Source organism: Sinocyclocheilus rhinocerous, unplaced genomic scaffold (assembly GCF_001515625.1).
Source record: "Sinocyclocheilus rhinocerous isolate Xijiao unplaced genomic scaffold, SAMN03320098_v1.1 scaffold289, whole genome shotgun sequence".
Taxonomy (NCBI): Eukaryota; Metazoa; Chordata; class Actinopteri; order Cypriniformes; family Cyprinidae; genus Sinocyclocheilus; species Sinocyclocheilus rhinocerous.
The window spans coordinates 1470386-1496217 of record NW_015636845.1 but is presented as its reverse complement, the minus strand read 5'-3'; the positions used below and the strand labels follow the sequence as shown (position 1 = coordinate 1496217).

Here is a 25832-nt window from a genome sequence, read left to right as displayed (position 1 = left end):
TTGCATTTTAATGTTTTGTTAGTCTAGCCCACGAGATGCGCCGCTGCTGTGTTATGCATTCAAAATATTAGAGAAATATAGAAGCTCAATGCGGAGAAGATCTTGATTAGGTTAAAACCGAAGCCAAGCCATTTACACAGATGCATATTCAGCGCATTTTTTAGACGGACAAATATGACTGCTGCACTCGCGTCTCACACAAGAGATGTAGCCATGCAAAGTTAAAACAGTTTAAACTTTTAGAAAACACGTCACGAATTTGTGGAGGTTTATTCCTTTTCACTGCGTCTCTTATGTTTTTAAATGCAATCTGCGTTAGAGCCCTGCACGTGCCTCAAATTTAGGCTCTAGCCCGGCCCTGGCCCGAGACGCTCAGGCCCTAGCCCGGCCGTGTCCGACAGCTTATCAGAATTACGCGACCCGAGTCCGACCCGAGCCCATCTTTTTTTCCACCTTCTCCCAAAACAGCTTATACTACTGTTTCAGCTATTAAAATAGTTCAGTTTTGTATATAATGGCAAAGTGATTATATTTTGTTTCATTATTTTATTAAGTTAATTTAGAAAAACGTTTGGAGCATTTTTTGATCGTTAAATATAAGTTTTTGTTTTTTAAAGTAACGACCAAGCGGCCAGCGGCAGACAGTGAGCCTATGTTTGATCAATTTAGCCTTCCCAAATCATCACGACTTGCCTAAAATAAAATCTATAGATATAAAAAAGTTCAAGCATATAACAATGTTTAAACTTTAAACCCAGATAAATGTGCGCTGCATCCAATAGTTTGTGCGGAGAGTGGAAGCTGAAGCGCGCTTTGCAGGACATGGAGGTGCCAGCGCGATCACTTGCATTTTTTTTTTCAGTGGATAGGCTACGCCGTCATTTTTGCTCATAAAGGTAAGAGTAATACCATAGACTGTATAAAAACATGGACATAGTGTCCGTGACGTCACCTGTAGATTTCCAAAGAGTGTTTTTGAAGCTCAAAAGTGGGCGGAGGTGGTCGTCGCCATCTTGGCAGTGCGTCACCGCGCGTCACTCCCAGATAATCGAAAATGGGCAATGAGGCGGGAGTAGGTTGCTGAAGCCACGCCCACCTAGCTCGACGGTGGTGACAACAGCGGTAATCCACCTGTCACCGCGCTTTGCAGGACATGGAGGTGCCAGCGCGATCACTTGCATTTTTTTTTTCAGTGGATAGGCTACGCCGTCATTTTTGCTCATAAAGGTAAGAGTAATACCATAGACTGTATAAAAACATGGACATAGTGTCCGTGACGTCACCTGTAGATTTCCAAAGAGTGTTTTTGAAGCTCAAAAGTGGGCGGAGGTGGTCGTCGCCATCTTGGCAGTGCGTCACAAAACGATTTCATTATATTCATAATCCGTAAAGATGCACTTCTCTCTAAAGGCGCGTCTAGATAGATGTCTAAAATATAAAAATAAGGAGAAGCCTAAAACAGGCCCGAGGCCCGGCCCGCATCTGAACTATGACATGAAAATTGGCCCAAAGCCCGGCCCGAGGGGCGTAAAAAAGTCGGGGCCCGTCGGGCCCGGGCTGAAATGCAGGGCTCTAATCTGCGTGAATGGCGATTTGGCTCGTTGTATTAAGCAATGCATAAATACATGATGCTGTTTTGTTCATAACGGTTTATGCAATTTACGAAATTATATTTGATTTATATGAGTTAATTTAGACGTAATGCTGTTTTTTTTATAGAAATTTATTTCCTTGCGTTGACAATTTATATGCGCTGCATTATTTTGCTCATTGTGCCCTCCTGTGGCCTCGGGAGACAAGCCAAAAGTTTCCTTAAAACCTATTTAATCTGCATATAAAACATTAGAAATTAGATATTTGTTTAATTTTTATTGTGTTTGACTGTTAAAACAAAAAATATTTGTTGTTTGTCTCAATAAATTGAATCTTCATGTTTCTGGCCTTTCCTGGCTGTCTTCCAAAACAGGAATGCCAAAGTTCTTTAGCAAGAGCAAAACACTCAACATTCAACTATCATTAAGGTTTATTTTCACATATCGTTTGTTTTAAAAGAACCAAACCCAGTTCACCTAAAGTGGACCAGAAAGGGAACCAGCCGAAAGTGACATTAGTCCTTTTGGTGTTCACAATATAGTGGACTCAAAAAAGGAGGTTTTTTTTTGGTAATCTTCAGCACTGAAGTGATTATTTCAGACCCTTTCTTGTTCACACCACAACTTAATAAGAACTCAGACCCCAGCTTCTGTGCAGCAGAGGAATAATGGAGTCTGGAAAACTTAGAAGATGAAGTGGACATGGAAGGGGGAGAGGAAGAGCTGGCAATCCCTGATCATGTCACCAGTCAAGACAATTGCAGAGCTTTAACAACGTATTTCAGTCAAATTTAAAATTAAATACGTACATTCTGCATAAGGTTAATTCAACTTCCTTTTTTTCTAAGATAAGATTGAAGATAAGTTTTTTTGGTTCTTAACTTTAAAAAAAAATCATAATAAGCTTTATTTCATTGTTCTGTCTTAGTGATTATTGTTTTTTTTCTAAAGAATTATATAATATTATACCATGGTCTATCTGAATACTCAATTCTGATTGGCTGGCAGGTGTGCATTAAAACTGTTTAATGCACAGGTACTTCCAAGTCAGTTTAATCATCGTTCTGTTTTAATGCACCGATTTTATTGATGCATGCAAACACACACACACACACACACACACAGAGCGAGCGAGAGAAATCGCAGATCGCACTGCACACACACAGAAACATACAGGAGCACAGAAACTTGCTGTCAGCGCTGCCTGCAACTTTTAAAATAATAGCTTTGATACTGAATCGCTACATTATATCTTTCAGCGACGAGGAGGTAATTGCTGTTTTTGAAGAAACTAAACTCACAGCTTTATGGTTTGCAGAGAGAGACACACAGATGCAGGTAATTCACACACACAACATACATCTCTCTCTCTCTCTCTCTCGATAATTAATTCAAAGCAAGGCTAGAATTCATGCATTCAAATAAATATGATCTTACCGCACTACTTTATCTCTGTGTCTTATTTAAAGCGGCTGATCTCCGCTGCGCATCAGGTGGTTCTTTGCCTCCACATCTTGCATTAAAACCATTTAATGCTAGCCGTAGATTACATAAATGACAACAGAATTGTTTTATACTGTTAGAATTAAGAGTTGGTTCATTTATTTATTTAATTGTATTTTTTATCTATATATTTTTTAATGTAACAAGAGACTGACACATATGAATTACATCCATCAATAATATACTGTATGTTTGTATGTTGGTCCATACAAAAAACATATATATATATATAAATAAAAAAATAAAAAACGAAAAGCATACCGTAACATCATTGCACCTCCGGAGGTGGTCTGAGTATGGTTCTCTTTTGGGTCCTTTTAGGGGGGTCTGATATCACTTTGTTTGTTCAGATATACAAGCTGAACCACACACAAAACACCCTAAATGATTTGTAGGCTGATTTCTCTGATGGGTTGAAACAGAGTGGTTCTGTGGTGCTATCAAAGACCAGTCCAGCACTGGTTCACCCAATGTCATGAGTTTGGGTGCTGGACTATCTGTTTTCTGACCAGTGACAGAAGTGGAGAGATTTAAACAAACCCCTATATGTAAACAATAATCTTTGCCAAGCAATTTGCGCTATGGACCTTAATGATACCTCAAACTGCCTGACTTATTGAAGAAAGGTGTTATTGAAAAATCCAATAAAATCACATTATATATGGCTTGAGACTCCTTTAGAAACCAACTGCAATACAGACTTGGGCTCTTTTGTTTTGGGCAAGTAAGGAACCACCTAACATTGCCCTTGCAACCAGAACATCCTAAAAACCACATGGTAACATGCTGACAACTATATAAAACATCCTAGGATCATGACAGCAACGTTTGCACAGGAAAGTACATAGTTCATTTTCCAATTTTGTTTGGTAACACTAGTGGTGCAGAAATTATGGCTTAAATTTACATTTACGTATTTAGCAAACGCTTCTATCCAAAGCAACTAAAACATTGTATTCAAGTTCTTCATTTTATCGGTTCCTAGGAAATAGAACCCATGACCTTGGTGTTGCTAGCACTCTACTGTTTGAGCTGCAGGAAATGACACACTTCGACTTTAAACATGGGAATATAATGTAAACAGTGACAATTTAATTCAGTCATTGACATGAAACAATAAGGTCACAAGAGTAAAGGTGTCATTTCCATTGTTTAGCTGAAAGACTTCAGTGCTGTCTCTCTTCTATGTCAAGCACAACCCCTGTGGCGCTTGACAACAGACACAAATACACATTTGCTGTCAGGTGTTCCTGGATCCCAGGGAGCATAAAAATGAGTTGTCAATTTTGTTTACCACCTCTGCCAACATGCTGTCTCTCTGAGCACCTCCAGTGGCTTTGCAAATAGTAATTGGATTTGCAGGGAGTGCTGGGTCGTTATTAAAAGGTCCCCGAAGCAATGTTGCATTTCTTTTCAACCCACTTTATGAGGTTTGGTTAGAATAAGAAGAAACTCTGATTTTCTTCAAAGGCCAACAGGTGAAAAACATCCACATATTCAATGGGTGAACGATGACAGCCAATTTGTGAAAAGAAAAAAAAAATTATTCTCTTTCTATCTATCCATGTGTCAAAAGCAGACAGTCCTGGATCATATGTACATAAACTGCAACATTTTCTAATGCATTACTGCACAAATCAGATCATAAAACATAACTTACATGTCATTGCATGAATTGCACTGCACCTTTGACCAGAGAGTGAATGTGTAACTAGCTTCACACTACCGATGATGTGCAATATTGCACACATGCATTAATGACAAATGTTTTACAGACTCAAAAGTGCAGTCTGTTTAGCCTTGACTCCTAGAAACTTGGCAGGGAATCAAAGTTCTGATGCAGAAAAGATTCTACAGCAATGGATTGGGTGATACTGGGTCCATGGTGCACCATGTGTGGCCTTGTTACATAATAGTGACTGATTACATTCATTAGCTTTTTTCAAGCAGAGTAGACTGGTTCAGTGCACAGCACAATATATATATATATATATATATATATAAATATCAGATCATTTCATATTATAGATCATTTCATGGTCCTCGAATTTGATTGGTCAACCGGCGTTCCAGAACTCAAAATTTCACTGTTTTGCTGCGTCTGAAATTGCTCACTAGTTTAGGCTACTCATTCACTCAAATAGCGCTTGGCAGTAGTGTGCACTGTAGCCCCGCCCCGTTTCAGCACAGCGATTGTTGTCTTCTGTCTTCCGGTTTGTATATCCACAGCGTAAAAGTAAGGTCGAACAAATTTATTAATTAACCACTCGTTTTAAAATCTTCCCAGTCTACTGACATGTTATGACATCACCTTCGAACATTACAATGCACATGATAACTTTCCTTAATTCAGTGTTTTACAATAAGTAATTCCACTTCACAGGCTAATTACTCTTCAACAGCGAAAACTGAAGTTCAAAGAGAAAATTCTAAGGATGGCTGCGCACTTGTTTCTCTGACGCATCAGGGGCCAGTTGCAAAAACTTAGCCTCTATGTTAAGACAGTGTCTTAAGAACTAGTTTGACCAATATTGCACACATGCATTAATGACAAATGTTTTACAGACTCAAAAGTGCAGTCTGTTTAGCCTTGACTCCTAGAAACTTGGCAGGGAATCAAAGTTCTGATGCTGAAAAGATTCTACAGCAATGGATTGGGTGATACTGGGTCCATGGTGCACCATGTGTGGCCTTGTTACATAATAGTGACTGATTACATTCATTAGCTTTTTTCAAGCAGAGTAGACTGGTTCAGTGCACAGCACACACCTTTATTTTCTGAAACAAAGTCTGAGTTTGATTAATAAAGTAGCCTACTAAGATCAAGAGTTAATAAACTGTGAGCTACATAACTACAGTATATAGTCTAAAACATCTGACTTGATCTCTTCTTGCATATCATATAAAATCGAAACCATCAATACGGTCTGTATGAATAGAAATAAAATTTGCATCAGGTTATCGGTAGGACATCTTGATGCATTTTTGCAAGAATGCTGTTCTTACACAAGCAATATTTCATCCAGTGTGCACTGACTGCACTCCCTCTGAGCTGGGTTTAAATTGTCACGCCTGTATATAATAATGCATATTCACTGTGGAAACAAGTCAGTTTGCACAAAGTAAATGGAATTTCCTGTCAGGTCATAAGCGTAAGGACGTTATGCTGCGCTTTTATGCTACTCTACACAAAATATGTCACAGTCTAGGACTGACTGAAACAGAATCTTTATCACATTTTTTAATCAATACTGCATCCTATTGTAGTGCAATATATTCATAAATCTCTCTGCAATCTCTGTAAAATAAACGTCCCAGGGAAGTGTGGGTTATAACACCAACATTTCCACCAGGGTCAAAAGCACACTACTTTTCTCACTGGGATTATTTGTGATATAGAGTTTGACAGGTTTAGGCTTTTCACACTACACTTATTTCATCTTATTTAACCCTGAGTTGCATACACATTCTTCAAAGCAATGTTTCACACTGATTTTGTATGGGTTAAGCCTATGAAGAGCACCAGAGCATTGCAAGTATGTGCATGCAAGGACTGCAGCATATGTGTGTAGCTGATGCATGTTTAAGGAATTTTCTTTTTAGAAGTCAGTTTACATTAACATTTATATAAATATATAAAGACAAATGTACAGTATATTCTGGGTTAACCACATTCTTCATTTTTAAACATTATTTGGGCATTTTCTAGTTCATTTTAAATGGTCTTGCTCTTGCTCTACATTTTTTTAAAGAAAATATTATTTTATGAAATATCTTAATATGAGGTGATTAAAACTGTATGTATGATTATAAAATAATAAATTATAAAAAATAGTTTTAAATTGAGTATACAATGTCATTCCACATAAGATAACCTTAAATATAGTTTTAGGTGTGAAATGCCCATGTCTTGAGAACATGTTGCATCTAACAAGATTTTCTATAGATCTTTTTCAAAAAAATAAATGGACATGAAATATTGTTTGAGCTAAAATATACAGTTACAATGATTAGAGACATAAAACAAGACCACAAGGATAAATGATCAGTTATGCAATATTGCTGGTCATTATTCTGAAATATTTGATGAATGCAGTGATTGACCAATCAGAATCAAGTATTGCAGAGAAAGTGTAATAAGGATGGGTAGTTTACATTGAAAAATGGGCAGCTAATGTTATCTAGTTTGACATAAATTATCTAAAACTATTATAAACAAAAATACATATTTCTATCATTATTATACATGCAGAGTATACTAGATGCTAGCCTAACAGTAGAAATTGTGAAATATTTGTTCTTTCAAAAAATGATTTGTCATATTGCAGGACTTTTCTAAATGAGCTAGTGAAGGTAAACGTGATTTATAAAAAAAATATACACTCGTTCTTATACACATACGTATATTTTAAACTAAAATATCATGTTGAGTATAAAAAACAGGCTAATTACTCTTCAACAGCGAAAACTGAAGTTCAAAGAGAAAATTCTAAGGATGGCTGCGCACTTGTTTCTCTGACGCATCAGGGGCCAGTTGCAAAAACTTAGCCTCTATGTTAAGACAGTGTCTTAAGAACTAGTTTGACCAACTAGCAGTTAGCCAAGGGGTAATCAGTCTTATATTTTGGATTCAGCTTAGCCTAATCTACGTTTTAATGTAACCGAATTTTAACAATTTTGACCAGTCTTAAAGGGGTCATATGATGCGATTTCAAGTTTTCCTTTCTCTTTGGAGTGTTACAAGCTGTTCGTGAATAGATAAGATCCCTAAAGTATGAATGCAGTGATTGACCAATCAGAATCAAGTATTGCAGAGAAAGTGTAATAAGGATGGGTAGTTTACATTGAAAAATGGGCAGCTAATGTTATCTAGTTTGACATAAATTATCTAAAACTATTATAAACAAAAATACATATTTCTATCATTATTATACATGCAGAGTATACTAGATGCTAGCCTAACAGTAGAAATTGTGAAATATTTGTTCTTTCAAAAAATGATTTGTCATATTGCAGGACTTTTCTAAATGAGCTAGTGAAGGTAAACGTGATTTATAAAAAAAATATACACTCGTTCTTATACACATACGTATATTTTAAACTAAAATATCATGTTGAGTATAAAAAAAAAGTTCATGGGCATGTTATATATAACTACCAGCTTACACTGTTGCTAGCCTAACAGTAGAAATTGTGAAATATTTGTTCTTTCAAAAAATGATTTGTCATATTGCAGGACTTTTCTAAATGAGCTAGTGAAGGTAAACGTGATTTATAAAAAATATACACTTGTTCTTATACACATACGTATATTTTAAACTAAAATATCATGTTGAGTATAAAAAAAAAGTTAATGGGCATGTTATATATAACTACCAGCTTACACTGTTGTATGCCACTTAACTGCCTCTGCCTCTGGCGTTATGAATATGAAATAATCATGTCACGGAAGTGGAAGAGCAAGCTCAGGTGACACCGCGAACAAATTCATTTGAAGTCTGCAGAACTAACACTGTCCTTTTGGCAAACTAACACAGTCCTATTTAAAACGTAAATATGCATTATTATTTTTAAACGCAGCCATGGTACAGTGTTGTTATAAGGTGTCTAATCTTCTTAGGAAATGGAATAGTCGTTCAACACAGGTCTGTCGCGCGCCTTATTTTCCTCAATAACCATGATCATAACTCAGCATGACTACCATCAGCCTGTAATCTTCAGTGATATAAAATTACTTTAACGGTGCGTTAATTGCAATGAGATTATTTTAAATTTTATGCGCTATTTTGCTGACACTAACCTGAGATGCCTCCGCCAATCACAATCACATCGTATGCGTTCGCAGTCATGGTGCTGTTCGTCTCACTTTTTTTGAACCTTAAACCACATAAACACATTTCATTACACCAAACACACAAAATAAATGTTCTTTTTAGCAACATCATATGACCCTTTAAAGAACAAAATTAGATGACTAACTTTTAAGACTAGTCTAAACCTTTTATGCAACCGGCCCCTGGTCTAGAAAGCAAAGAATGAATGTGAGTGAATTCGAACCCTGACGTAGTGTTTGTGATCAGCATTGTTTTAAAGGGGTGGTTCATTGCGATTTCACTTTTTTAACGTTAGTTAGTGTGTAATGTTGCTGTTTGAGCATAAACAATATCTGAAAAGTTACGAAGCTGAAAGTTCAATGCAAACGGAGATATTGTCTTTTAAAAGGGTCCTATTATGCAATTTTACAAAGTCTCTTAAGTTTTATGCGCTATTTTGCTGACACTAACCTGAGATGCCTCCGCCAATCACAATCACGTCGTATGCGTTCGCAGTCATGGTGCTGTTCGTCTCACTGGCGCTCCGCTCAGAGCAGAAGAGCCGCTCCGCATCTGTTCAAAGCATTCTCAGCCCCGCCCCCGCCTCCTATCATTGGGAATGACACCGGGGTAAATGCACCGAAGCTCATCCGCGTGCTATGTAAAGAGTGCCAGCAGGAGGAGCACATATTTCTATTTTAACAGTACAAAATTATTGTACAAATAGATATTTAAAAAATATTCGAACATTTGATTACACAATTTTAATAAAATAACACACGCTCTGCATCTGTCTCTCTCTCTCTCTCTCTCTCATTCAGCTCACTGTTCCACCTGTTCCAATTATACACTTATTTTCACATAGCTATGAGAAGCGTTAAACATGTTGCCGCACTGCATTAAAGCTTTAATCAGGATAAAACCGTATGTTAAAAGCTAACATAAGCAGTAGCATTTACAAATAACAGCGTATCTAAAAGTATGAGACAACAACAAACAAAAAACATAGGCCTACCATTAAAAGCTGTGCTTGCACAGGTTCTGCACGATCCTCATCAATAATATCCTATTTCTGAGGGCGGGGCTTCATAAAAAGCAGGAAATGATCAGCGCGTTTCTCAGAGAAGGGACAGAGCAGTGTGGAATAAAAGTCAATTATGTGAAGAAGAATGCGTTTTTTTTTTTAAACGAAGCATTAACACATGTTAGACTGCACCCCATAAACACAATCAAGCCTAGAAATAAAAACAGTGAGCCACCCCTTTAATGGGTGCTAAACCGCCACTGAGTTCACCTGTAACAGTTTTTTGAAAGTCCAAGCATCTGTATTTTCTTTGGCGATGGAAAGAAGAGCTGTGCAATGTCTACCGGTTCACGATCGCTCAGTACGGTGTCTCACTCACTGTCTGGTGCGCATGAAAGAGAAAATGGAAAACCAGGAGTGGATCTGAAGCTGATTGACTAGAGGAGGCTTTGAGCGGGAAACGAAAAGTTATGTCGCTCTACTCCACTAATGGAGATCCAGACTGACTTTTATTCTGTTCGGTGTTTGCCGCCCAGCAAAGTCAGCTTCGCGAATAAACTGGCCTTTTTTGTCTGAAATGTAAGTTACTCGATATTATTTCTCTTGTATGTAATACAAAATATACAAATGAAATTAGTCGGATACTTGGCAATGCGCACCCGCCAAGATAATATTGTACAAAACAATCGGCCTACTAGCAACAAAAGAAACACTGCAGCAATATTACAGTAATTGCTACTGGCGCCCCCTAAAGGCCATTTTAAAATCGAAAATCATTTTAAAATTTTCTGGCTAGGCTTATTGTCCTGTGAAGTTTTTAATTTAGATTTCACTGCAATCGATAACTAAAAAAGCCAATAGAGGTGTGTGAAGATACTTGAAAGTATCGTTGGTTAGCAGTTAACGTACCCAGATGAGTAGTATGATAATACAATACAGTGCAGCATGTGCAAGTATTCCAGATTTTGAGACACTTCATATTTACTCTTTAGGGCATTCTAGGCACCTTTCAAGGGTTCAAGAAGTTCTCCAGAGGGTCTTGTTAGTTGCAAGCCTTGGTCAACGTGAACTACCGTTAAAAAAAAAAAAAAAATTAAATCAACAAGAAGAGCCAAATCACGTTGAGCCAATCAACTGTTAAGACTGGCTAATTGTCATATCAGTTTCAGGTAAGATTACATTCATTTCTGCACTCAATTACATGACATGTAAATTATATAAGCTAAAACGTTTTTATTCCAGTGGGTTTATTATAAGAACCCAGTTCTATAAAATCATCATGTTAAATTTATGTTTAGTTTTTTGAAAATTAAAATTTGTATAAAATGTTTACATCCTGAACACGTGATCTTCTGCAACGCCCACATGTAAAACACAGACACGCTTACCTCGGTAATAAACACGATGTTAGTCCCATCCGAATCCGTAGCCTACATGAAATCACAGACGTCGGCTGATAAGAATTGTAACTGAAACGTCGTTTGGAAAACTAGTCCCGTCCGAACAGGGCTTAAGTTTGAGAGCTAGGAAGTGTCCTGTACATTTGTATGTCTTTTAAAACCTAAAAAAAATGCTTCTTCTTCTTTTTTTTTTTTGGTGAAATGCTTTTGTGAAATTTGCATGAAAAGTGTATATACTACTTGGTCTGTATTTAGTTGTGTGTCTGTTATTTTGTTGTGTACCACTGTATCCACTGTTTCTTATAGAATTTGCTGCCATCTGGTGGATGTAGTCATGTAGGTTGTGCCTGTAGATTCACACACATTGCTTCAGGCTGAGACATATCATAGTATATATATTTAAACCTCACTTCCGGATGGGGCTGTCAGGCCATATATTATAATGTCCATGATAAGTATAACAGATAATCCAAATGTACAGATATGTACAGATCTCATTTGAGTAAGCAAGTTACCCAGACTCAACACAAGAACATCTCTTTGCCCTTCGAAAAATATAAAGATATTGGTGCCCTATATCCAATTTCTGCTGGCAGATCCATACCTTTACTAAAATGCTTGTCAGAAAATCATTGAAACATGATATAGTCATTTATGGTGCAGGAAAGTTTATATGTCAGACAACTGGCCTTCAGTAAGGTGAATCTTTTAACATCTTTTTTTTTCCAAGATGCAAGCAACAAATGTTATACAAAACAAACTTTATACATACATACACATGCAATATTATGATAGATAAATCTTAATAATGTATGAATTTCATATGAAATATTACAATATACAATATGCAATAATACCCACATTGAGAACAAGTAGCTGTGCATCAATGAATGTCTACATTTTCAGTTATTTTGATTGAGAGTGAGATACTCACTGATAAGATTTTCTTTTGGCTGTGGCTGGAATGCTTTGACTTAAGACTTGAGATATAGTGTAGGGCTGTATAGACATTTTTGGAGCTTGATAGCTCTTATATATACTTACATTGTAGATAAAAGACTTGCATGAACATTCTTCATAGTATCTCTTGTAGTGCTCCCCGGAAGAAGGAAAATGACATTAAACTGAGTAATTAATGACAGAATTTTGACTGAAATATTTCTTTCAATAGAATGTAAAAAAAAAGAAAAAGAAAAGATCAAGGCCAGAACAGTCCAGCAACTATCTCGGCCACAAGAGGGCGTAATTGCTACGTAAGTGTGCAACATGGAAACTCAACTCGAACAGCAATAGCACCTACTTACTATATCAAGATGTTGATTCATTTGGCGTTACTTTAGCATATAGGCTACCTCTTTATACTCCTTGTACTATCATTGATTAAATGTAAAAACATATTTTTAGCGGAATGAGGTACATCCCTTTACAATGTGTAAAACATACAATGTTTTTGCTTTTCTTTCTTTTTCTTCTGACAACAGATTTTATTGCAAGTAGCTGTGTGTGCAAGCTCAGTAAAGGAGGATTGTTTCAAAGAAGAGAGTGAGTAATAAAAATGCACAAGCAAATAATTTCAATTTAAGTAATGAAAAATTGCAGCTGATATTGGTTTCAGTTTAATAACGTGAGAGGACAGAATACTACACTGCCTCGTATTGGTATCTTATGAGAGATCAAAAGGATACTGCAGTCGTGTCGATTCAACGATCACAATTCCATTGTCTTTTATTCCAGAATCATGGGATCTCTGCGATTTCTGGGAGAAAATTACTTACCTTTTTTTGTTTTAGATGGTTAAACATCATCTTCACTGAAGTGGACTTCACAGAAAAAGGAAAAGTCACACTTTTGGGCCAAAATCAGGACTGACTTCAATTAGCAGTAATCAGGTGAAATACTTAACCCCATTCTGTTTAAATCACTTGTCGGTTTTGCTTGAATTATCACTTGTTAGAAAGGGAATAAAGAAGCACACGTGTATAACACCTGGAACGTTCTGTTAGAATTAATGGAAGGTCAGAGAACAATGTGATATGACATTTAACCGGGTGCCTCGGTTCTGCAGCCGATCGTGTGAGGAGATAGATGTCTTGGGGCAGCCATAAAAATTACAGAGAACTCAACTGACAGCTATTATGTGGACTGTCTGTCATGCTGTCAAATTAGCCATTAAGTTAATTATAGCCCCACTGAAAGTCACATTGTATGGAGGAGCCAAAGTATGTGTAACAAGACAGCTAGCACAAGGCAGCCAGTCAGTCTTTAAAAACAAAAGGGCACTGTTTATTAGATTCATGTGCAGAGCCCAAAAAGCTGTCAGGTTTGTAGTGGAGTACAAACCTGTCCAGCAAGCAAACTGTCATAATTTCCCAGCGGTACAGTTTCAGCAATTTGTAGAGGGTGAATTTATTTCCACAGACAAGAGAAATTTGAGGAACAATACATTTTCTTTCATTTTTTTTATACATGGTACTCGTCATTTACTGTACAATACCACAATGCAAACATCATAGTTATCATAACTGTACATGATTAGCTTGACAACCTGCTGCTATTATGTGTCATGAGCCATTGCGAGACTTTGATGTTGAAATAAACAGACTTAACACTGACATTTTCCACATACAGTCTGGCATAGTAGATTGCTGTGAACTCCACTGTAAAAAAGCTGTAGGAGGTTTACAAAGTCTAAAATTGGCAATATGATCGTTACAAGAGTATTTTTCATTGTTTAAGTATTAAGCCAGTATAATGAAGCAAAAATGTATGCTGGAACAAATCCAGAGACCATAAAGGGACAATTCACCCCAACATTTTGTCATGTGATTCCAAACCAGACTTCAGGGGGGTGAACTATTAATTTCTATTCTAGACATAACTCAAACTTTTATAGTTCACCACTTGCATTGTCTATGCAAACATTTCTGTCCTGGTCTGTGTATAAAGTCTCTCAGATATTGTAAAACATAGTCCGCCAAAGTGACTCCCCTTCAGCTTCAGCTTCATCAAATTTCCTTCAAGATTTACGATTTTGTTGTCGGCATCCGCTATTTTACACACGCAGTGATCAAAACAATGGAATGCAATAAAAGTAAATTGACTGGCTGAGCGCATGCGCAGGTGCGACTGGTGGGCCGACATCTGGAAATCAGAGTGCATGCGCCGCTTTACACGTGACGTGATTCTTCTTGAAGTCTTGATGGGTTGTTGGCAACATTGCGGCAGTGCTAATGAATCGTAAAATGCTTGCTCTGAATCATCAGCAATAAAGTGTACCTTCAACTTTTTTTTTATGTGTTTCAGCCAGAGGGTCTTTCTCCATGACAAATTTATTCAGCTGCACTCCTCGCAGCTGCACGCAAGGATGTAACGGTAAGTAGCGGTTATCCGTGTCCCGCCCGAGCATCGCAGACGTACCGCCTTCAGTTTGGAGGTATGTGGACGGCAGCAGAAACACGTGCTTTTGAAAGGCTGCTTCAGGACGGAGCTGAAAGAGATCAGTGGGTCTGAGCGGGACGTGTGGCTGCAGTGACCCTCACATCGAGCCAGGAGAACCATCTGTAGAGCAAAAAAGGTTCATTAGTTCCATGTTTGAGTAAGCTGTCTGTCTGTCTGTCTGTCTGTCTGTCTGTCTATCCATCTATCTGTCTGTCTTGTCTATGTATCAATCAATCTATCTACAAAAAATTGAATCTAAGCCCAATTTGTTTAAAGGAATAGTTCAAGGAATAGTCCTTATGTCATTCCAAACCCGTAAGACCTTAGTTCGTCTTCGGAACACAAATGAAGATATTTTTGATGAAATCCGAGAGCTTTCTGACCCTGAATAGACAGCAATGCAACTACCACGTTCAAAGCACAGAAATGTAGTATGAAGCTATGCTTCATAAAATTACGGTTGAACTACTGTTGTCACATGGACTATTTTAACGATGTCCTTTCTACGTTTCTGGGCCTTGAACATGGTAGTTGCATTGCTTTCTATTCAGGGTCAGAAAGCTCTCGGATTTCATCAAAAATATCTTCATTTGTGTTCCGAAGATGAACAAAGGTCTTATGGGTTTGGAACGACATGAGGGTGAGTAATTAAAGGCACAATATGGCTGCTTTTGAGCCATGTGTCGCGCTCGTTCAGTGGCCTCGTTTTGCTTCGGCGGCTTTCAGCCTCACCCTGCTTCATTCTACTATGTTAATAAATCATTAGCTCATCCATGAACACGATTTCTGCCCGAGTCCCGTCGGATTGCATCGGCTGTGGGGATGAAGACGACAACTCCCATGATTCACGGCGTCATCAAACTACGCCTTCGTCTATTTGTTTATTTTGAATACGCGCCCTCTAGCGGCGAAAATTACATATTGTGCCTTTAATGCCAGAATTTTTATGTTTGGGTGAACTATCCCTTTAATTAATTAATTTTTTAAAGAAATGAAGCTATTTTCAGTCTTCATTTTTGTAGTCCCAAATTGGCTATGCCCCTTTTTTAATACATAAACTGTGGAATGTGTGTTAAAGACATTATTTCCTTTTATTAGTTTCACCAGTTGAACTATTATAAAGCAAGAGTCCTGTGCCATCCCTAATTTGAACCCTGTGTCAGGACTAAGATAAGCTTCCTGAGAAAAGTTTGGAGTGTTGAACAAAGAAAGCTTGTGTACTTTCTCACTTTGACCTTGCACCTGCATGTTGATGGGAGTGTGGGTTGATCTCTCCCATACCTGGATGCTCAAGCTACCTGACTCCCCCAAATACCTCAATCTCACAAATTTGCCTCGTCTGCTTTGTGAGGATTGTTGTGTGACAGATGAAAGGCTTTGCACTTTGTGGGACCGATTTATGGGGGTCAGTGATCCACCTGGCTACATCGCTGAAGTTACTGGCTGATAAAGAGGGATTCGCTCATCAAAAAAAGCTCTGTTCTATAAAAGAGTGCTCTGGTAATTAAAGGTTAATAGGTGATGCTCATCTGCAATGATAGACACAAACGTGACCCAGTTCAATGGTCTACTGATTCGGAATATGAGGTGCTGGCCAGACCACGGGCCGCCACATTCCTGAACACTCCGTAAATGGACTCCTATGTCATGTTGTCTTTCAGCTGCATAGTGTTAGCAGAGTGTCACCCCCATTATAAGGAACACTAGCCTGTCTGAAGCCAAAAAGCACCCGATATGCATCACTCATGGTCCGATGTCCATGAATGAAGCGGCATTTGCTTGCTGCTTTTAGCTGATGTCATTATTTAATGTCACCTGAAACTGCAGGCATACAGCCATGTTCGTAAAACAATCGGTGGAGAGATGTGGGGGATTTCAGAGGGAGGTGCAGTGGAGGTGTGTGGCCAACGGAAGATGGATATCCAAGGAAACATGGCAAGGTGACAAAAGCTGGGCAGCAGATGTAAGCTCTTCTTCCCCTCTATATTTATCTCAGAGTGACTGCGCAGGTGGATCCTATTGTGTCGCACTGCTGAAATTTGCATGGAAGCAACAGCCATCCTCATAACTAATGCAATGTGTAATAAGCTTCTTTAAAGGTGACTGAGTTGAGCTTAATCCATTGTGCTGCTTTTAGACAGTGGGCCTGTGTACTTGCCTGTCAATCAGAAACTGTTAACTGTTAGTTCATTGCATAATACAAATTGTTTTCCGATTTATTTCCAGAGTGGAAACGTATTTCAGATTTTCTATAGTGTCCATTTTGCTTACATATCCAAGAAATTATCTTAATTATACAGGGAACCTTCTTGGTGCATTATAAAAATATGAATTTTAAAAATGAAACTGTTAAGTACTTTGTGGATGAAGTAAACTTTAAATTTCTTTTCTTCCGTAAAGCTGTTAAGATTTCTGGGACTTTTCACTGCTTGTATCACTCCACTTGTATGTGTTTGCCATTCCAGACATACTCCGGCTTCAGTCTGTGCATTAGTTTGTGAGGATTCTTTCAGAAGATTACATTAAGCCAGTTGGTGACAAGTATTGTCTTTACGAGTTCGTCACTGAATCAATTTTGTCACAATGTTGATTCATTCAGGAACCCTACCACTGTGTGTTGACTGGAACTTAACATTATTCCTTTGTGGTTTTGTTTGGAAATATTAACTTCTTGGTTATTGAACTGTTGTGTAAAAGCAATATCACACTTGCAGTTGCGCCGTTGATTGACTAAAAAGAACCGGTTCATATAAGAGTCATTTGTTTGTCAGTGGTACTACACCAGTTGCACTGAATGTTTTTAATTCACTAAAACGAACCGGTTTATAAGAGTAATTTGTTTTTGAATCTGACCACAATGGTTGCGCTGAATGTTTGTGATTTACTAAAAATGTGTTTGTGAATCATACTCATCATATGTATAAATTGCCTGCAGTACGCAAGGATAATTTGATAAAAATGTGGTACCATGCATATGTTATATCTTATTTAAATTCGAACTGCAGCTCACATAAAACATGTTGGGTCCTTCTTAAACATCTGTTCATTGCATTTGTCAAATGACAAATGAATGAAAGACTCAGGACTCTGGAGGTTATTTGTCTTGTAATGTATCTTTGGCTGCATTATAATAATTTTCCTAATTCAGAATCAAAAAATTACATATATGTTGGTATGATTGCTTGTTCTGCGAAGTTGCCTGTTGAAAATGTTAACATTATATCATGAAATTTTACCTTTTAGCAATGAACAACATGATTTGAATAAAGATTAGCACATTTTGCTGCTGAATGAGATTCAAAGATCAAGATGGTAAATTCATTTCATTCATTAATGACTGATTGAGCAAAGTGCGATACTGAAAACTGTGCTGGCAACATAAAGGATAGTTTTGGGATTCGAAGTAGAGATCTAAAATGAAAATTACGATTAATTGTAATATCAGTATTTTTTCCCAACCCTATTCACTAATCACTTTCCGGAAGCAACAGTAAAATAATCATGTACACAGAATCTGTCATAATTACTTTAGATAGACTCAGCTGCCTCATGTTGATCCTTGAATGAATGTTTAACCGACTACGTTTTCCTTTTTTTTACCCACTGCTTTTGGATTATCAAGGTTGTTTGTCTCATAATTAGAAAATACAGTGTGTAATGCTTGCAGAATGAATATTTTCAGCTCAAGCACAGGTGGCTGACTAGCTCATCTTTAGTTTATTGGAAGTTGGATATTTGTCGACACAGCCCAGATGGGTTTGTAAGAACAAGAGCCTGAGAATCTTAATTCACGATATACAGATCATGAGAGGCTGCCCTTCTGAGGGGTACAGGTGAATCAGATGGCTTTATTTTAAGGGGATGTATCTGAGGCACTCTATTGTTTCGATAACCAAAAAATGAGTCAGGCACAGCACTGTGTGGAGCCCTGGAACTGTGCCATCTCCCAGACATTTTATGCACCCCATGAGTGCTTATTTCTGGCGAGGCTTTGGGCCGCACAGGCAGGCTGTTTGCAGTGTTCCTTGCCAAGGTGTCAAAGTAACTAAAGGTAGAGGTCATTAGACAAGCCAGCCATGCTATCTGATTCAATAAATGAAAACAAGGTTTCTTCTCAGCCTTGGGTTCTAATTATGAGCGACATCCCTGGGGTCAGTATTTAAATGTAAAACCTTTTAAACACCAGGAGACTTGATTTGTTTTTAAGCAGCTTGTTAGCAGGAAAGTTGTGGGTGTAGAGAGTGTATTGTCTTACAAGAGTATCTGACCTCCCAGACCATTTTTGTAATGCAGTAAGAATCATGGGAGCTCGATTTTGTGTGACTTCCACTTGGATGCTAATAAGACTTTTTTTTTTTTTTTTCAAAATAAGACCACAAGAACTTCTCCACTCTGACATGCGACAAAAATAAAAATGTGTGACAATAATTTAAAATCAAATTGACATCGGTGAGATGCAAGAAATTTCTGTATGTTTTTTTTAGTTCTAGTTCTAGTAGTAATTCTAGTACTTCAATTTCAGTTATTTCCCAAGACAGTCCTATTTTTATTTTTTTTTAAGTTTTTCATCTAATATTTATATTTGACTTCATTTAAAATGTATTTCAATTACAATATTGATATATTTATTTATTTGTGAGACTTGCAGAAATATATTTACTGACTGTTATAAAATGGAAGTGGCATAAATCTAAAAAAATAATTTGAAACAATATTACTTATTGTTTCAATTATGTGATTAAAACTTAATTTAACTGATATGCTGGAACAAACAGGCAGAAATATTTCTAAAAATATGAAACTAGTTTTATGGTATTTAATAATATATATGGCACAAATATAATCAGAATCACTAGAGTGACAGCATCAACATTTGTTCTCATCAACATTGTCTTCTTACCTTTGAATTGCACTTGTAGATAGGATGTGTGATGGTCTCAACAAAATGATGTCTCATACACCTGTCAGGATCATTGTCCCCTAAGTGTCCACTCTCTGCCTTACAGGTTACACCATGCAGGATTGTCAGCAGAGGACATGTGACCAGAAGAAGTAGAATCCCAGGCTGGCTCAGAGCGACTGAGTTCCTCATATTGTCCACAACTTCCACAGGGAAAAGAAAAGAAAGCTTGACCGTCTCCTACAGAAGATAACAAAGAGCTCTCCACTGTGATTTTGATGCCGCATATGTGAACCGAAACATGTAGTGAGCATTCTCTTTAAACTCAGCCATCCTCTTGAGTGGTCTGGATGTGTCTGTGGGTAAAGAAAGGAACCACGGTTAGTCCAGGACGCAAGCTGCAGTAAAGACACCCACCTGAGAGTGCGATATCAGGTAATGTTTTGCACGTTACGCCCAGTTAGCGGAGCTGTTTAAGTTGTTAGTGGAGGGACTGGGCAGGTAAGGTAAGGTGGAGAGTGGGAGTTTGTCTGCGTGAGAACCCGGCAGTGACAGATGACCCGAGACAGACGTCTGTTGTGCCTTTGCCAGCTGGTTAAGGTGATTGCTGCCATGTCTCCAGCCAGGAAAAAGTGGGCTGTGATGTATGAGGAGTGCTGGCAGACCGCTGTAGTGTTATTCTAACAATCCCAACACTGAACAAAAACATGGTGTTTTTATTACACAGCGAAGAAACCTAATATATTAATAAACAGATTGGAGTGAATTTCCCCAGAAATGAATTTTTCATAAAAAGAAATAAGTCCCCACGCAAGTTCTCTCATGACAGCAAAACAACCGCCAACTTAGGTACATATTTATATATATATATATACTTATTTTTTCATGAGCTTAGTGCTTTACAGTCCTCATGACAATGTTTCGTGCGCGGCAGTTAAATTCACTGAGCCACAACTGCTAAAAGGTTTGGTGTAATGAGGGGGAGAATGAGTAGCAGAGCCCTGAGGGTAACCGACTCCGCAAACCTGGATCAGACAGAGAGGAAATTATCATTCACTAAAACAATGCCTTGCATTATGTCTAAACCTCTTTCCAATTTATTTTTGAAACCCGCAATTGCTCCGAAATCGCAAGCACATCAGACTAATTTAAAGCTTTCTCCTTGTGTTTTTCTTACCGTAGCGACTCATTTAACTTTAGCATTCCTCGCGAAAGGATTTTAGGTATCAATTTGCCTGTTTAAATAAATACTCCCTGAAATGTTTAACTGCACCAGAGAGCATGTGTTGCTGGGTTTACAAAAGCACATATCACAGTCTGTTCTTAACTCGGATGCTTTAAATACAGGACACTCTTGCTTCGTCATTTATTTAATATTGGGCATACCAGCCGCCATCTTCATCATCATCATCGTGCCCAGACAAGACTGTTGACATCCAAACCTGGTTGAGGGCGTCTGCCGCACTGATCTGTAGGCACCGTAATGAGCATTTACAATGCAGTGTAGACACCCCAGCTCAAAAGATAACTACAGATCCAATTTAGTTCATAAACAATGAGACGGTGACCTCATGCCGCAATCATCCATGGCAGCTTCATCGGTCAAAAGCTTCTAGTGCTGTTAGGACAGTTGTGGGTGTGTTGCTTCTTGCCAGAAGTCAATGTAAGGTAATGTTGACCACCATAGCGTCCACACCTGCTTCGGCCTGTAGATTTATAAAGCCCAGTGCGTCAACAAACAGCAGAAGGACTTGCAATCTCCTCCATCTGAGACGGATTCCACCACATCTGTCCACCTCTGAGCAGAGGAATGGTTTCCCTCTCTGGCTACGTAACTATTCACTTTGTAAACTTAAAAGTTTGAGTTTATAGACTAGAAAAATTAGCTTTGACGTGCTGGAATCTTACCATAACAACTATCTGATGCAAGCTGTACTCAGATGTTTGCTTTAATTAGCTCTCACAGTACAATCAGAGACAGAGACAAGAACTTGTTTTTCTCAGCATGGACATTTTCGAAGGCGTCTAAACCGAAGTGTTTAACCAGAATATTTTTTGCCACAGTGTGATACATTGTAAAACTTCTAAAAATTATAATTCTATCATCATTTACCCAAGTCAGTTCACTCGGTGGCCAAATTTGCAACGCCTCCGGCAAGCTATTTCAGGCATGCAAGACCAACTTCTATCTACTTAAATTGGGGAAATACCAAAATCTCAAAAACTCATAATTTAATAACATTTCAAATGAGCAGCAAAATCTGACATGATGTTGTTTTCAATGTTGCATCATTATGTTGTTTTTTTAACACTCAAATAGTGTATATGGTGTATACTTGAGGTTAGTCCAGCCAGTGTGCATATACAGTCGTCCTAAGTGCAAGCCTATGACTGTTTCTATGGTAACTGAAGCTTCTAACAGTGATTGCAGTGTCACACAATTGCTTTACAAATTGGCAATTGACCATTTAATTTAGAAGGTGGGACTTATTCTGACATATTTCGTCTTGCAGTTTCTTCCATGCATAAGTAATACAAGTAAACCATCTTGGTATAGAGTCTTTGCATTTACTCACTCTCATATCATTCTAAACCTGTATGATTCTCTTTATTCTTTTTACTTTATTATATATATATTATTACGGTAACACTTTAGAATAGGGAACACATGTTCACTAATAACTAGGAGTTTTCCCTCAATAAACTCCTAATTTGCTGCTCATTAATGGTTAGTAATAGTTGTTAGTTTAGGTAGGGGGTGGATTAAAAGGTCTTGAATACGGTTATGCAGAATAAAGCATTAATATGTGCTTTATTCGTACTAATAAACAGATAGTTAATAGTGAGAATTGATCCTTAAAATAAAGTGTTCCCTTTATTATATTATTACTTTATTATTCTGCCATTGCATGCAGTGAAGTCACTGTTGTTTCAAATTTTTATTGGTTGCATAAAAAGTTGAAACATTCTTGAAAATATCATCTTTTGTGTCCCACAGAGTCATTGGAGCGATATGAGGGTGAGTAAAAGTGAGCTATCCCTATAATGTTTCCAAGATGCAAAACAGGGTACCTTTTATATTCACTAACTGCCAAATTTTATCCCACAGGAAGAAAAAAAAAAACAATAAACAAATTTAAGAGGAAGGCAGGAGCCAGGGCCGGGTGAGACATGCCAGAACCCCACTGCACTGAACTCCCAGGCCCAGACTGCTCTCTTATCGTCTTAACCGGGAGTCCCGTCAGCAGCTATAACACGACTTAGGGAGCGGATCCCTGGAATGAACTGTCCCTAGGCGTGGCACTGGTGGTTGTGGAAATAGAGTATGGATCTTTTGATCGTGGCTGATCCTCTCAGGCCGTGGCAAGGCTGAGAGAGTCCGTGCCGTCTGCACCATTAGGACTGTGAAATTCCTGACATTCAAAAGCAGCCACAGTTTAGAGGCCGTATAGCAGGAGTCGTTGCACACTATTCAGTGCTGCTTCTCACCTCACTCAGGCCTCTGTGTTGTGATACCATTAAAAACCATAGTGTCTATTTGATTTAGAGGGTATAAAATGTGGGAACAACAAGCTTTTCATGTCAGGGCATCTTCACATGGTGGTTTTTCATTGCAGACACTGCAAGAACTCAAGGGGATCATGAGTAGGCTCTTGATATCTCAGTCTCTGTCTCCTGTTCTAACCCTTGCTGCTCTTTCTGCTTAAGATAAAGCACAGACTGTCATTTTAAGGAGGATTTTCTACTCAAAACCACCTAAGGGGTTGGATTATGTGGATTGAGACAACTGAATCCACATTATTAGTTATAGTTTTCTCAACATTGCTGTGCAGAAATGGGCTTATTTGAAGATAGAGCTCAATTTCTGAGGTAATCCATCTCGAAGTCGCCTAATGCCTTCAAAGTCAAACCAAACTATGCTGAGAAAATAATCAAATTGGAAGAACATTTAATCTGGATCATAACGATTGCACAATAATGTTGTATAAAAGGAATCATGATATTGGAGTAAACACTATGTTAATATTGAGTAACTTAAATTTTAGACACAATATTGGATGTTAGTTTGTGTATTTTTGCAGTCAACAAAAATGGTTCTGCATATTCTGTTGTGAAATCTGTTGTGAATCTTAGAGCAATAAACAGTAGTCTTTTTCCTGAATGATTTAGTTTTTTTGAATGAATCATTGAAGAAAAAGATTATCTGTCCTGTTTTTAAAGACACTAGCTGGGTTTGCATATTAAGTACTAACCAGCAGCCATATCACCCTGTAGTCCAAGACTGGTTGCCCACTGAAGATAAGCAGGGTTGAGCCTGGTCAGTACCTGGATGGGAGACCTCCCGGGAAAACTAGGTTGCTGCTGGAAGAGGTGCTAGTGAGGCCAGCAGGGGATACTCCACCCTGTGGTCTGTGTGGGTCCTAGCACCCCAGTATAGTGATGGGGACACTCTACTGACAACAAGCACCATCCTTCGGATGAGACGTTAAACCGAGGTCCTGACTCTCTGTGGTCATTAAAAATCCCAGGATGTCTTTTGAAAAGAGTAGAGGTGTGACTTCGGCATCCTGGCCAAATTTGCCCACTGGCCTCTGACCATCATGGCCTCCTATTAACCATCCCCATATCTGCTGATTGGCTTCATCACTCTGTCTCCTCTCCACCAATAAGCTGGGGTGTGGTGGGCGTTCTGGCACACTATGGCTGCCGTCGCACACTGGTGGTGGATGAGAAGATTCCCCCCTTCTATGTAAAGCGCTTTGAGTGCTCAGAAAAGCACTATATAAATGTTTTTAATTATTAAGTAGGTACTACATTTGAATTAAAACACACTTTGTAACCATTAAAAAATTACATTCTATATAGATTGAACATGTAGTATAAATAATAATTTATGCATTTAGCAGACGCTTTTATCCAAAGCGACTTACAGTGCATTCAGGGCAGGCTATACATTTTTTACCAGTAAGAGTGTTCTCTGGGAATTTAACCCACAACCTTTTGCGCTGCTAACACAATGCTCTACCACTGAGCTACAGGAACATGAATGAAATGCAGACATACTACATCTGCCATGTTGTCACTGTCATGTGACTTAGTGTTAATTGCATGGCTTCAATGCAATTTGCAACTGCCATGGCCTCATGGGATAGTAAAGTGTCCATCAGATGCGCACTTCAGAATCTTAGCGGAAGTAGTAGGTTATCTGGGTACTTTTTGCCTATTGTTTTACGAATACTTTTTCGTAAAACTTTTTCGTAATTGTCACCTTGTCGCCACCTACTGGCATAAGGAAAGAGTCACTAAAAATCCCCACAACTGAACTGTTGTATAATATAAACTATATTTGTTGATTACACAAGAAAATTGAAATGAATCACATCATGTTTCCAATGAATCCCTCAGATTTCATTTCATCGTTTGAGTACTCTAACAAGGATATCAAAACTTCAAAAGGGCGCTCTTGATGGGTCTGACAGCAGCTGAGTCCACAGTTGTTGAGTGAGCCGTGTGGTCGCCTAGTATTTGCCAATAAGCAGAATTGTCTTCTCAGTCACATTGACATGCCCAAACCCCCTCCTCCGGTGAAGGGGTTTTCTGCTTGTTTAGCACCCTATTGTTTGACCGGCTTTTAATAAACCAAAGGGCAGATTCCTGCCGGGATCACCCTGCAGACCTCCTCCCATGCCCATCTGCAACCCAAGCAGCATGCCAGGGGCACTGCCACCACACGCCGACGCCAGTAACCCTTGTCTCCACACTAAAGCCCACACTAAATATATCTCCTGTGATAAAGAGAAGACAAACACAGTGGATTTGAAAGTAGCTTGTTGCCAATAGCCAGGGCACCATGTGAGCCAATGCTAAACTAATGTTAGCTTTACATTTAGCTTCTCAGAAAAGCGCCGGTCTGATTGGAATGCTAAAGGATGAAAGGGTCTGCGCACAGTAAATCCGTGGCGGGGTTTCCAGTTAAATTCATTAGAGACCCTGTTATGTTGTCCCATTAACCTTCCCGCTTTAATGTGACGTGCAAATTGACGGCTGTCGTCATGTTCTGAAAATACCTCAGGCTTTAATTTCTTTGTAAAGAGCTTGCAGAGTCGTCAAAGGACTATTACGTAGTAGTGATTATGAATGAGTTGCACACATAGCGCCGGT

General features: G+C 38.4%; 2 protein-coding genes across 3 annotated transcripts in view; both read right to left on the bottom strand.

The window, feature by feature from the left end:
• mao (monoamine oxidase) overlaps positions 1-9474 on the bottom strand; it is a 41355-nt gene extending 31881 nt beyond the window's left edge. Inside the window, exon 1 of one of the 2 annotated variants that reach the window (XM_016562841.1) lies at positions 9380-9474. In XM_016562841.1, the coding sequence (XP_016418327.1) occupies positions 9380-9428 (49 nt within the window). In that variant the 5' untranslated portion in view covers positions 9429-9474. Of the gene's footprint in view, positions 1-8895; positions 8957-9379 lie in introns of those variants that run through there. The other variant, XM_016562840.1, reaches the window with a different exon arrangement.
• A 4236-nt stretch (positions 9475-13710) lies between these two features.
• On the bottom strand, positions 13711-19942 carry ndp (norrin cystine knot growth factor NDP). The gene is made up of 2 exons (XM_016562838.1): positions 19671-19942; positions 13711-14890 (listed from the first exon to the last, which is right to left on the bottom strand). Exons 1-2 carry the CDS (start codon positions 19860-19862, stop codon positions 14666-14668), a joined length of 417 nt encoding a protein of 138 aa, XP_016418324.1. The 5' UTR covers positions 19863-19942; the 3' UTR covers positions 13711-14665.
• Between the last annotated feature and the right edge of the window lie 5890 nt (positions 19943-25832).